Source organism: Gallus gallus, chromosome 5 (assembly GCF_016699485.2).
Source record: "Gallus gallus isolate bGalGal1 chromosome 5, bGalGal1.mat.broiler.GRCg7b, whole genome shotgun sequence".
In the NCBI taxonomy this organism is placed as follows: domain Eukaryota; kingdom Metazoa; phylum Chordata; class Aves; order Galliformes; family Phasianidae; genus Gallus; species Gallus gallus.
This window is the reverse complement of record NC_052536.1, coordinates 23,240,679-23,254,099: the sequence shown is the minus strand read 5'-3', so window position 1 is coordinate 23,254,099 and position 13,421 is coordinate 23,240,679. Positions and strand designations below refer to the sequence as shown.

At 49.8% G+C, this 13,421-nt stretch overlaps 1 protein-coding gene across 8 annotated transcripts in view; it reads left to right on the top strand.

Moving 5' to 3' along the window:
- CREB3L1 (cAMP responsive element binding protein 3 like 1) overlaps positions 1 to 13,421 on the top strand; it is a 43,302-nt gene that overhangs the window by 16,963 nt on the left and 12,918 nt on the right. For 6 of the 8 annotated variants that reach the window (XM_015287236.4, XM_004941610.5, XM_025151145.3 and 3 more), the window contains 5 exons: positions 4,819 to 5,047; positions 9,795 to 9,955; positions 11,636 to 11,714; positions 12,647 to 12,807; positions 12,958 to 13,107. In XM_015287236.4, coding sequence (XP_015142722.2) covers positions 4,819 to 5,047; positions 9,795 to 9,955; positions 11,636 to 11,714; positions 12,647 to 12,807; positions 12,958 to 13,107 — 780 coding nt within the window. Of the gene's footprint in view, positions 1 to 3,530; positions 4,572 to 4,818; positions 5,048 to 9,794; positions 9,956 to 11,635; positions 11,715 to 12,646; positions 12,808 to 12,957; positions 13,108 to 13,421 lie in introns of those variants that run through there. The other 2 variants (XM_046942528.1, XM_003641390.6) reach the window with 2 other exon arrangements.

Below are 13,421 nucleotides of genomic sequence, written 5' to 3'. Positions count from 1 at the left end.
ACAGTCAGAGGATGGATATGTGAAAGGGAAAGGGAGGGACAGATGTGTCCAAAGTGACTGCAGCGGAGAAGTGGATGCAAGGAGAGGAAACGGTTCCCTTCTCAGCCATGCGGAACCACTGGGTAGGAGCACCTCAAGGTGCACGATGTACACAGCTGGACAGTAGAATAAGCTTAGTGCCTCGATCTCTTCCTGAGGCCCTCCAGAGGTCTAACTCCAGCTCTGGGTGGGGGCAGATAGAAAGCTTGCATTTGGATGTCTGGATGCCTTACATTAACTCCCAGGATAACTGCTGTACAACAGGAAGGGGTGTTCAAATGAGAAGTGCACGCACGCACACACAGTTTGCTATTTAGACAACCCTAAGCATGAGGTCAGGGTGAAAACATGTGGTGGAAATATGTTTGGAAGAGTCAGTGCCTATGTCGGTCACCATGAGTGAGAGAGAGCAGGAGCCAGCAGCTGATAGATTCGCACTCTCCCTGTGGCTGAGGTGGCCTCAGCCTGAGCAGATTCTCCTGTGGCATGAGACCAGCTTCAGGCTGCCTGGAGATGAGGAGATTGTTGCCATCCCTGTGCCTGCACACCCCAGTTCGTTCCCCTCGGGCACTGCCTCCCCGTCGTCCCAGAGCTGCGGTGGGGGGATGGGTGGCTAGAAATCCATCAGGCTTGGATCAGGAAATCTAGCACATCCTCGCCATTGCGTTTCTGTCCCTTGGCTGCCCCCTCCCTGACCGCTCACTGGTAATACAGCTTTGGAAACACATCTCGTGCTATTTCTTGGCTTTGGAGCATAGTTAGAAGAAGGAAGGAGGGTGTGAAAGGGAGGGGGAGATAGCAGGAGGGAGTAATGCAAAATGAGACTGTGCTGTGAGCTTTGTAACCCATCTGGAAGCCGTTTCCCCCAGCACGCTTCACGCCTGCTCCCTCTGGCCCAGGATGGTAAAGAATCACGTTCCCCAGTTGACTGGTCCTCCTTGCTCAAGCTAGGCCCATGAAAGTTGCTTGAGATACTGTGAAGGAGAACCTCAGCAGACGTGCAGGTTCCTTCGTTGTCACAATTAGAGATATTTTGCCAGATCCCTAAGGAGCAGGAGCTGGCTGGAAGGTGCTCTTAAAGAGAGAGCTTAGACCTTGGAGAGTGTGTGAAATGAAGAGCCTGCTCTGCTTGTGCATCTCCGCACATCCCACCATTCCTACCCAATACCTGTGCACTCTTTCTTGGCCCTTATGCTTGATGTTCTTCTAGTCTGCCGTGGTGTTGGGAAAAGCCTCTCCGAGGCCCAGCACAGTCCTTTCATTCAGTGGCAGAATATGCAGGCCTTTGGCTGTGCTTGCTCCAGCCTAGGTGGGAAGGAAGGTCAGGTACAGCACTTCCATTGGTGTATCAGCTCAAAGCCTTGTGAAGCACGTTAGGTTGGGTGATTAGCCTGCTTCTGTTATCACTCAGAAACTGGCAGTGATGGCTGCCATGCTCTGTTGTGATCCACACAGCCCTGACACACCGTACCCTGAGACCTGCGGTTACCCAGAGCCTTCTCTCTCACATGTGTTAAGGAGGAGGGTGGCTGAAGCCTTCTCTGAGTTTTACCAGATAAGCATAGCTCTCCCACTGAGGCTGAGTGGCAGAGTTTGCATATTCTGGGCTGTTAGGGTTAATCTGGGCTAACTAGAGGCTATTTTAAAATAAGCACTGAGTGTTGCTTCAGTATGTCAATCGCAGTTGGATCTGGACAAGGAGATACTTTCTTGTTACTGTGTGGCTGCATCTACGGATATTGTTGCTGACCATTGTTACACTGACACCTATCCTGAAGCTAACACGACCTTGTTGGCATCCAGAAGAAACAAAGCCCGTGAAAGAGGCACAGCAGTCTCCTCAGGACTTGGTGGTTTAGCTTCTTGCTCTTTCTCTTGTGAATTTAGGTGGCTACAAAGCCATGTCACTATTTGCTTTGCCCTTCCTTCCTCTACTTTCCTTTGCCTCTTGCTTTCTTTCCTGAATAAAAGCAATCTCCAGCTCTGTGTGCATGCTCTTTCTGTCCAATCCCTGGTGCCACCTTTGGTAATACCACGCTTATTCCCAGTCTCATATGCTAGCTAGCCCTTAAGCACAGCTGCTTTCTCTCCACCATCCCACTCATTGATGCTGGGCTGGTAAATGTACCGTTGAGGAGAGATGAAAAGGTGCTACTTTGTGTCTGTCTCTTGGGAGAAAATGGGCTCTGGTAGAGCTGAGCTCCTGCACCTCTGGAAGCAGCGTGCTGCTTCATCATCCTCACTTCCAAGCAGGGAGATCCCCAGACAGCCTGTGTGGTGTCTAAAAGCAGAACCAGAAATATGCAATGACTTCTGATGGTGTCAGTGCCTGTGCTTAAGCTCCGATGCTCAGCACCGTGCACTCGTTACTGACGTCTCAGCCCTTAGCCACTGCTGGTGTTTCAAAGTAAACACAGAAGCATAGCTTCTCCTCTTCCCTCCAGGTAGGTTTGTCCTACAATGGGAAGATTGATGGCTGACCAATAAACCCTTGTTTTAAGCATGGGTGCTAAAAGATAGTGCGTGGAACTAATGCATAACCGCATCCGCTCCCTGGCTGTCTTCAGCCCCACCTTTGTCAATGCAAGCTTGTGAAAGAAATTTGAAGCATGCGGCAGTCACAGGCGATTCTTCCTGCAGCTGAGCATCCACTCCTGCTCCTCTCTGAGAGTTACATGCTCATTCTAGTTCTTATGGCTATGGCTGTACTTACACAGTTTGGATACCTCATGTCGGATCCTGGCTCTGTGTGCTCTGGTGTTACATTGGCAGCCAAAACTCTGAATCCCTTTACTTTTCCATGATTGGTTACATTCTCATCCTTACCATAAGGCTATCATGTTCATATCCTGTTTGCTTGTGTTGTTTGGAGAAAGCAAGACAAAGAACAGCTGTTACACAAGCAGGCACTCTCTGGGGTTAATGCTCAGGACTCCAAACTCTCTTACCCCTCTGTGTTGTAGGACAGGACAAAACATGGTTTTCCAGTGCTTTTTAGATAACCCAATTCCATCTGCTGACTCAGCTCCCTTAGAAGAACAGCACAGATGGGAGGTGTTTGCTGTCACTCGGTTCGAGTGCAGAAATGCTTCCAGGCAGCTTGAAAATGGCTGAGTAGCTGCCTCACCTGCATGCTGCCAGTATGGGAGCAAGTGGAGAAATCTTCATCCCAGACTTCCCTGGGAGGGCCTTCTCACTGGGAGAGAAACCTCGTGTCAGGTAGAATGCAGGCAGCAGGGACTTTTCCCCATTTCCTGCATGCTCTGTGGGCATTTGATTTTTAAGTTGAGTGGCTGAGGGATGACGTTAGAAGGCGAAGGGCACTGCAATGATGGAAACTGCAACAGCTTACCGTTTCCCTCCCCCACTTGGTGGGAAGTGAGAGTCTGCTCAGCTGGAGCCTACTTCATTCCCCAGCCTCACCCTACGCTCGGGCAGCCCAAGTAATGTTGACAGAGTGATATTATGCTCAGGTAAAGCAAATATACCTTCCTGTAAGAACAGGAACCTGCACGGTCCGGCATCCGGGGTCCTCTGGCCAACTCCTTCCTCAGTATTACAGGTGGGGAAAGAACCGCACGCACCCCCCGCTCCTCTAGGAACTGGCTCTCCCACTGAAATTTGCACTGGCACTCATGCCTCTGCTCTAGGATCTGTGTGCTCTCTCCCACTCTCTCCTGTCCATACCCTTTCGCTCTTGGTATTTCAATATGCTGCTTGCAACGCTCTTCTGCCCACCCAGATGCTTTTACAGTCGGGCGGGTGGGGGCAGTCTGACTCGGCTGAGCTCTCTCCAGTTCATTTAAGTTACACAGTTCCGTCTGTGTAATATAGTCGCTTGAATGTATCTGTCTTTTCTTTCCTCTCCGTGAGCCAAAAGCGTCAATCTGCCAACGAATGGGATAATTTTTCAGCTGGTGTTTGGCAATCATCATTTTTCTCCCTGCTCAACCAGCGCTTTGTTGTAGCAAATGGAAAAGTTAGCAATCTGACTTCTGAACAGGGGGATATGCCTCAAAAGAAGCAGGTTCCCTGTGGCATCAGGAGCCCAGCTCCCCAACTGCGCCGGCCACATTTACTGGCTGTTACTAGAATGATTAGTGGCATGATTGTTTGTTGTTAACAGCCCATCTGTAGTGTTTAAACTTCATCGGGGAGCAGAATTTCACAGCCATTATCTGGCTGGAGGACAGCTTCATATGGTCCGCAGAGGGGCTGTGAAATCCCAGAGGAAATTAAATATAACAGGGGGCCTTCCTGTTATGTGGATCCAATTGATTTTTTTTTTTTTCTCTGATAGAAATCAGCAGCTGGTTTGATGTTCTCTGGGGCATCAGAGTGCCTATTGCTGCTGGCAGAGATCATGAGAAAGTGTCTGTCACCAAAGGCAGGTGCTGAAGACCGTGATTTTCTGCCACTCCTACTTTTTTGTCATCCCAGGGATTTCTTGCCTCGTGCTCTGCTTGGCTGGATGTCACAGTGAGATGATGCTGGGAAGCTGAAGATAGGTACCCACAGAGGAAGGAGGAGATGTGAGAATATAGAAGAGTTTCATGAGTGCTCACAGCATAGATAAATAGGCAGAGAATCTATAAAGCACCTCGGCTTTTTCTATCTAAAGTCCCGGTGTTTTTATCACACTGATGCAAGGAAGGGGTAGCAACTGCTCTTTCCCATCCAGAAAGTGCTTTTGCTGAGGTTTGGCTGTGAGCACAGGAGAAGGCTCAGATTCCTCTTGGAGTTGACACTAATATTCTATCTCCCTTGGATTTTCCTCAGCATTTCTCCGAGAACCTGGATCACTTCTCTGACAACATGGATGATTTCTCCAACGACCTCTTCAGCAGTTTCTTCGATGACCCAGTTCTGGCTGAAAAGAACCCGCTGCTGGACATGGACCTGGACCCACCCACTCCAGGCATCCAGGCAGAGCACAGCTACTCCCTCAGCGGAGACTCTGCTCCCCAGAGCCCCCTCATGCCTGTCAAGACTGAAGATAATGCTAACGGTGAGCATGAGACACGCACACTGCACAGAGTCAGACACATCTGTTAGCAGCGGCTCTGGCTGTCTTCCGCATATAAGGACAAACTGGCTAACCCTCGAGCTTGCGCATGGCTAATCCAGGGAAGAATTTGATCTGCCATTGTTAAATACAGCCCACATATTTTCCTTCAGTTTGCGCTCCGACAATCACATCGCTCCTTTGCCGGGCTAGCTGTTATTTACGAGGATAATAATTGGCTGTGGTTCTGTGTGCTGCCAGCTTCTGGCAAGCAATAGGCAAAAGTCATTTTAGGATCCTGCAAGCCTGGGTGTGGATGCCCTAGATCCAGGTCTGTTTTGGCATCCGTCAACAGGGTTTTGGCTTGAATATAGGAAGCATGAGTCTCTGGCTGCAACCAGTGCTGGTACATGTGGAAAGCTGAGTGGCTTCTTTACCAGCAAATCTTTTAGCAGGAGACAGAAAGGAACAGTCATTTCAAAATCTATTTTTAAAACAATTCATTTCAGGATAATTTATGACGGCTGGATATTTTTAGAGCAGTCCTTGCAGAGAGTCCTGTAATTTGCGGCACCGTGTGGGTGTCCCAACAGCTGATGGACAACCAGGCTGCCTGAAAAAGCAGTGGCACAGGCTCAGTATACACAGAAGAAAGCCATTCCTTAAGTGAGAGTGAGACTCAAGACAGAGGCTTTCCTATCATGGCCAGGAAGGATCCCAGCTCTGTGGTACACAGGCAGAAAAAGTGGAACTGGCCTTCACTGCCTCTTTGGTCCCTGCAAAACTGCAGCCATTGCTACCATGTTCCCTAGGAGCCCCTTAGGAAAGTATCTGGGAGAGGATCCCAAGCAACTCAAGCCAAGCAAACACTGTCTTAATATCAGAAAAGCTTTCTATCTGCACAATTCGTTTTTCCCATCTTTAACCCCGACATAGTCTTGGAGGGCACTCATTCCAAACAGTCAATCAGGCCACTAACAAAAAAGAAACCAGCAGAAGTGCACAGATACATGGTTATTGTGTCTGCAAATGAACACAAGGAGGATGTGCCTTAGGAATGAGAGAAGCAAGAAGCATGAGTTGTGAAATGCAGTGAAACACCCCTTGAAGCCTGGCTACAGGAAGCTACCACAGGGACTCAGCTCTAGGGCACCTGTCACTTCTCCTCTCCTCTGCATCTGGATATATCCCAGCTTCAGTTGCATTCTCTCCAGGGCAAGTCCATGAGTCTCCTGAATGCAGTGCTACAGTCCTCCTTGGGCAGAGGCTGGTACAGTGTGAGCACATAACCCAGGAGAGGCTGAGATGGAATCTGGCGCTTGCTCTCTAAGAGTGCAGACTAGCTCTGTGCTGGGAGTAAGGTCTAATATTAGTGTGGCAAATACAGGAGCACCTATGCCACAACTCCTGCAGTGGAATATTTCAGCCATCTTTCCAGGGCTATCTTGGCTTGTAATGGGATGTGAGTCATATTCTAGTGTAGCCCTGAGTCAGGTCCAGTATTTGTAACACTGTGCAGTCCTTTTGGCAGAGTTCCATCCAGTCTCAGTCCTTTTAGACATTCATTTCAAATTAATTACCAGGAGTGGCTTTTCTTTAACATTAACCAAGAACTGCTTGGTCTGCAGAGCTCCCTAGGAACGCCTGGGCTCTGTCTAGGCTTGGAGCTGGCTGAGGCTTGCTGCTTATCAGCTTTCTCCCAGCTTTTCTGCAGATCTTCAGCACTTCTAAATCCTGCCCCTTCCCACATGGTTCCCACTAACACGAGTCAGCCAGGGCAAGCCGCTGGGTGCATTGTGACCCTGTTTATCTGTGGAGTCTGCTTCCCAGATGGTTTGCACACAGACTGGCTGCTTTAGTTCACAGTGTGAGCCCTCCATTCTGCAGGCTGTGATTTGATGCCAGGAGCAAGGGGAGCCAGGATCATGCACAACAGTGGGTGCAGAACCAGCCTCAAGGCTAGTGATTGAATACCTGTCCAGGTCCTGCTTCCCTGTTGCTCTTTGACTTACCACCTCTCCAACCCAGGGCAGCTATGGACATCTCACAGCCATACTTCTTCCTATCATGTACAGAGGACTCACAGCAGGGCACGAGATTCTTGGCATCCCTCAACATACAGTGGATTCTGCAGTGGTAACATAATGGACATGCCTCTGAAATGTCCTCCCGTGCAGCAAAACATGGATGTGTCCACACAAAAAGCTTCCTTCTCAGTCCACCATTGACCCTCTGATGGCTTATGTGTTTGTGAGTCTGCAACCCAATAATTCCCTAGATAAATCTCCAAGGGTGGGAAACAGAGCTGGGTCAGAACGTAGACAGGAAATGGGAGAACAACATGTATAGTTATTTGGGTGTCTGCTCCTCAGACTGTCTGGACTGACAGCTCTGGGGGCTGCTGTCTTGTTGAGTCAAGTCTTAATGGGGAAAACTGTTGGTGGTCTGCTCTCCCTTGCCTGATAACTGGCTTCAGCAACAGGCCTCTCAGATGGAGGATGCCTTGTGCTTCTGAGAAAAAAGAGAAGCATAGAGTCCTGCAGCAGAAAGGAAGGATGGGAGTGTGAGGCCTAAAATCACAGCAAAGGAACTTCAGATTAGCCAGTAGGCAAAACTTTCCTACTCTTGGTATAAGAGAAACCCTGGAAGAGATTTAGTGGGCAGCCTGGTCTAGTATTAAATGTGGAGGTTGGTGGCTCTGCCTGTGGCACGGGGACTGGAGATTCCTGATCCTCCAACTCAAGCCATTCTGTGATTCTGTGAACGCTGTGGACTGTTAATCACTTTGCAGAGGGATGTGATTAAATTGTACAATCCTCTGTCAGGCTTGACACAGGTTTAGCTGAGCTTGTCTAGAGTTGGGACACAGAACACCTCTCCAGATCTCTTACCTCTGTAACAGGCTGTGGTCAGACAGAAGAAGTTAGTCCAAGTTCCCTGTATGCAAATACTTGTGGCTAACACCTTGCCTCCAACCATAAGAAAGGGCTTGCTTGCATACCACGGGCAACTGGGACTTCATTACCAGCTGTGGGGTTGGTGCCCTTCTCAGGTCAGCGACAATGCAGTTCAGTCTCTGTCTGCTCAGCAGCCTCTTAGTTGTCACAGCTGTGCAGTGCACCTCTGCCTCAGACGCTCCTTGATGATGCTGGCCCTGCGACATTGTGGAAGCTCTAGGAAGTGATCCAGCAGCACTGGGAGGAGCACACTTAGCTGGTATACGCATGGAGTAGCCACGGCATCTTGTGTCTGTACTTGAAGACTTCCAGCCACACAGAGAGCTGGAAAGAATGGGCCTCAGCTAGAAACACTTCTCCAGGCAGCAAAATAAGGGGTGCCAAGCCAAAGACAGGAAGACGACATACCACAGGCAAAGCTGATGTAATTTCTGCTCAAGCATTGAGACCACTGTGTCTCAGGGTTCCACCCTTTCCTCTCCTGTGGGCAACAAAACCTGAGTTGTGCAAAGATGACTTTACGGTACTTTTAACTTTGGTTCACATGGCAGCTCCCTCGTGACAAGTTGCTCTTTCATGTCCTTCTTTGCAAAGACTTTTCTGGAGCTGAGAAGGACCTTCCTCCTCCTCTCCTCCTGCCGGGACATCTTCTGGACTGAGGCCGCACTACAGAGCTGTTTTGGGCAGCAAACAGCTGGGCAACCCCCCTGGCTCTGGGAGCACTGTGTGCAGACAGAGATGTGCAGGGGCTGGAGAGTGAGCCTGAATGTTGCCTTACGTCGAGCCAACTGGGGCACTGTCTGGTGACATACTTAGAAATAGTCTGTCCTTTGTCAAGATAAATGAGTTTCTGTTTGTCAGATAAAAAGGGGAAGGGATGAGGATTAGAGTGGTGGATGCAGGCTCCAGGCCAGCTTGGAGTAACTTTTTGGCAGGCTGAAGTATTTGAAGAGCAATAAGGGGACCCAAGCTCCAGAACAGAGCCCGGGCCGCTCTCCTGCCTGGCAACCTTTCCCCCCATGTGAGTTGTACCACTCCTGGGATCTGTGCTTCCAGTGGTGAGCCAGGCTTACACCACATGCACGGTACAAGAGAGCATCCCCACACAGCTCCATTCAGTGCTCTTCAGTGCTACTGCTCCTGCCACTGTCAGCAATGGCAGCTTGGCACAGCAGCTCACAGCGGCCCCCAAGCAATGCAGAGCGGCAGAGATAAGACTGAGGACAGCAGCTCCACAAGCAGAGTGCCACACCAGGCTTCCTCTCATCATTTCCTCCTGTCCTGTGGTCAAGCTGTGGTACTTGACCAAAGAGCATGGATGGACCCCCAGCAGCCTCTCACTGCCTTTATGCTCGCCAGCTCACTAGCACAGAGGCAGTGCTATTCTTGGTAAAACACCTGGCAGCTCTGTGATGCTGGCCATGCTGCCTGAGGAGCCCAGCCCAGCATCCTCCTTACACTGAGTACTAAGCATAAATAAACTCCAGAGAATGAGACTGAGACATCAGTGAGGGGAGAAACCCCGCAGCTCTCTTTGAGCACATTGGCTGCATAGGGAGAGCAGAGCAGAGCGGAGACACGATCCCTCTAGCTCTGTCCTGTCTGCTCTCCGCACACTGGGGGTTTGTTCCCTTTTGTTCCCTCTGTTGTGGGCCTGCACATGCTTGTGTGGTGACAGTGCTAAACTTGGAAAGGCAGCCTCCCCAGATGGGGGGAAGCTGTCTGCATGGAATTTTTTTTTTTTTTTGTCCTGTTCTTACTAGAGTTTGACTCTCACGTTGTACATGTTTCAGAGCTGGAGAATGGAGTGTGGTCTCTGGGGCCCAAGCTCTGCTCCATCATGGTGAAGCAGGAACAGAACCTGGCTCTAGACCCGCCTGAGTCCCAGCTGGCTGCCAGCTCCAGACCTGTGCTGAACCTCAACCCTCTGCAGAGACTGCCAGTCCCCGAGGAGGTGAGCCCCTGGAAGGTCCATCAGGAACTCGGGCCTCTCACACAGCGGTACTCCTGTGACGTGGACACAGCTGTGTGACTGCAGGGTCCTGCTAGGTGATTAAGCTGCTGGACAGACAGAGGAAGGTGATGCAAAGCCCAAATACTGCATCATTTATCATTCCCCTCTTGAAATCGCAGTCAGAGCAGCACCAAACCTTAGGCTAGCTAGAACTGTCTTCTGGATTCCTGCAGTGAAGCTGCTGGACAGCTTATCCTCCCAGAGAATGTGATGGAAGAAAGGTTTTCTCTGGCACAGGAGGTTTTACAATCTGGGTTAAATACAAGCATATTTTCTTGGCACAAAACCCAAAGGCTTTTAAGCTTGCACATGCTGGAGGCCTCTCACGTCCAATCTGCCAGTACTTCTGTAGCCACTCTTTTGCTTATTTTCATTGACTTGGGATTACATTTTTCTCAGAGAACAGTGTCAATTAATGCTACGCCAGTGACCCAATTACCCTTGAGTACAGACCCCTGCCCTGACACTGTCTTCTTCATGGCCTTGGGCTTATCATATGGCCTTTCACTTTTCTCAGTTGTTTACTGGAAGTGGAAGCCCTAGTCCAGCTCCTCCTTGCGTTTTCCTATGAGGCAATGGGAACTATTATTTTTAAGGAACAAGAGGCCAAGTCTGTTGGTCATATCTAAGTTCTTAAAAAGTCTGTTTGTCTGAAGGAGGCTCACTTATACCTCTAGTATGTGGGAGGGAGCTGGGGGCTCAGTTTGGCTGTCCCTGAGTCCAGCCTTGTCAGACAGGAAGGTCCAACCAGTCTCACACAGATCTCAGCTATCTTGTAGCAGCTCAGTAGACAACAGGAGAGCCTCCCTGGGGCTCACTTCCTTCATTCACTCATGCTGAGCATCTTCCCACTTAAACAGCCATCCAAAACAAATGGGTACTTCCAGCCAAAACTGTGCACAAACTTCCTCTACTATTTACAAAGCTTGAACTTGCTGTGCCCTCGAAGCTCTGCTGTGTGTGCTCGGCAGCCATACCATGGTGCTCTCTCAGCTGTGTTTACAGTCTGGAGGAGTTTGCAATGTGTCTGTTCAGTGTAAAAACTCCCCCAGCCTGTGGTGGCCTGGGGGCTGGTAAGCCAGGGAGCTGAGGGGCAGCACAGTCCAGATGGAAGAAAAGTACTCTTCATTTAACTACCAATCCCCTCCAATTGGAAACAGCTGCCCAGTGGTCCTGGTGAAAATCATGTGAGCAGGATGGGGTTTTGTTCTGTTTTCTTTTTCTGCACAATATCTATACTCCCATTTCTAATGAAGACAGATCAAAGGGGGCCTTCCCATGGTAACGCAGAGGTTGGTTTAAATTGCACTGTCTGTGTCTAGCAAGGGAAGAATTGCTGAGGATGAAAGTCATCTCCCTTTTGGAGGTACTCGGTGCACTGCTCAACATTATACCCATCTGCCACTGCCGATTCTCCTGCAAACACGTGTTTGCTCTCCGTCTGCCCAGCAACACAAACTTCAGGGGGCTACATTTGAACTCCTGGTTGTTGTTGTGTGTAGTGAGAGGCTGTCTGGGGGCAGAGCTGTGATATGGGGTGGAACACAGTGTGGTGAGCAGTGGCTGTGAACAGAACTGGTGGGAGCACATCCAAAAACTCTTTCTGCTTCTTTTCCACAGACTCCCATTGAAATGACTCCAGCACCTGTGATCAAAGCTGAACCCAAAGAAGTGAACCAGTTTCTAAACGTACCTGCAGGTAAGAAGGCAGAATTTGCTGGTAAACATACATCCTTCTAAATTACTCAGATACAGATCATTACTATTACTATCATTACTTGAGAGCAGAGCCATATATACGAGACAGTACTGGGGTACAGACCAATAGACGAGCTGGGCATTGTACGTTTTCAACTCAGATCAGACCAACAGCCACACACATAATTGTTCAGACAGGGACTCCCAGGCAAAACAGGCAACCACAGAGTTGGATATATGCAAGACTGCCTTTAAAGTCCTCAGAGGGACTGTAACGTTATCCAAAAACAACCATTTGGAAGTTAGGAAATTCAGGATCCACTTTAATTTGAAAAAAAACCCAAGTATCTGAAAATCCACCAATGCACAAATGAAAGCGCTATGGGAACTTCCACTTTGCCTCAGAGAGACACTTAGTCAAATTCTCACCTCCATTAACGTCCCCAGGGCTCTCCAATACAAAGTGGGGACAGTTTTCAAGTGCCTGGCAGCCAGCTGAGTAACCAGAGTCGCTTTTGAACAAGTGTGCTGTCAGGTCTGTGAGCCCTGTGGTGCTTTTGGAAGAGCTCTTCTACAGAGCTTCCTGCACATGTGAACAGGTTATGGAGCAAAATATCATGGGCTTTGTACTCCATTTTGGTTGACACCAGGTAACCTTAATGCTTTGTAAATACCACCAGCGTCTTGGCGAACCCCATCCAGTTCTCCGACTCCTGCAGTTCCTAGTTTAGCACATTTGAGGTCAGTCTCATGTCTGCCTTGGGCAAAGCTCTGTCCAGCCTTGTTCTTATACATACCCCATCTTATGAGACTTATGGCTTTCTTCTTTCAGTCCTGTTTTATGGCAGTGCCTTTTCCTGTTGCTGCTTGGCATCTATGCCTGTCCCAACAGGCTGACATGACAGCCACTGACTTGATATCCTTATTTCTCAGTAGATGACCTGGTGCAGATGCCTCCAACTCCACCCAGCAGCCATGGCAGTGACAGCGATGGGTCCCAGAGCCCTCGGTCCCTGCCTCCCTCCAGCCCAGCCCGACCTGCTGCTCGCTCTTCTACTGCCATCTCCTCCTCACCTCTCCTCACAGCACCACACGTAAGGAAGCGACAGGATGTCATAGCGATGCGGGGCTTCTTGGTGCTCAGAGGGGACTGGAAGCTCCCTGAGGCTTGTAGGGCGGATTCAGTCGTTGTTAAGGAGCAGGACTCCTTGCTGTTGCTGACAGCTGCTTTCTGCGTGTTTCAGAAATTACAAGGGACCTCTGGCCCACTGCTCCTGACTGAAGAGGAGAAACGCACCTTGATTGCTGAGGGCTACCCCATTCCTACCAAGCTGCCCCTCACCAAAGCAGAGGAGAAAGCACTGAAGAGGGTCCGGAGGAAAATAAAGAACAAGGTGACTGCAAAAAAACCAAACCATGCAGTTCCCCTGATTCCAGAGCCTCGCCTGACCAGCACCATAGCTATCCTGGTAGCGCAGCTCAGAAGAGGTGGGATCATGCCTTTGGTGCACTGGCACAAGCCTCCCAGCCCACAGTGGTGCTGTGGATCATCTGTGTGCATTCTGTGCATGCAGCTATAGCTGGAGAGTGTGGCTTCTAGCCCATCCCCTGTGAGTGCATGGTCTGCGATGGGGCCCACAAATTAAGGCATCAGACCAACCGTCCTGGTCAGGCCTCGCTGTGGGGGCAGGGAAACAAGAACTACAGC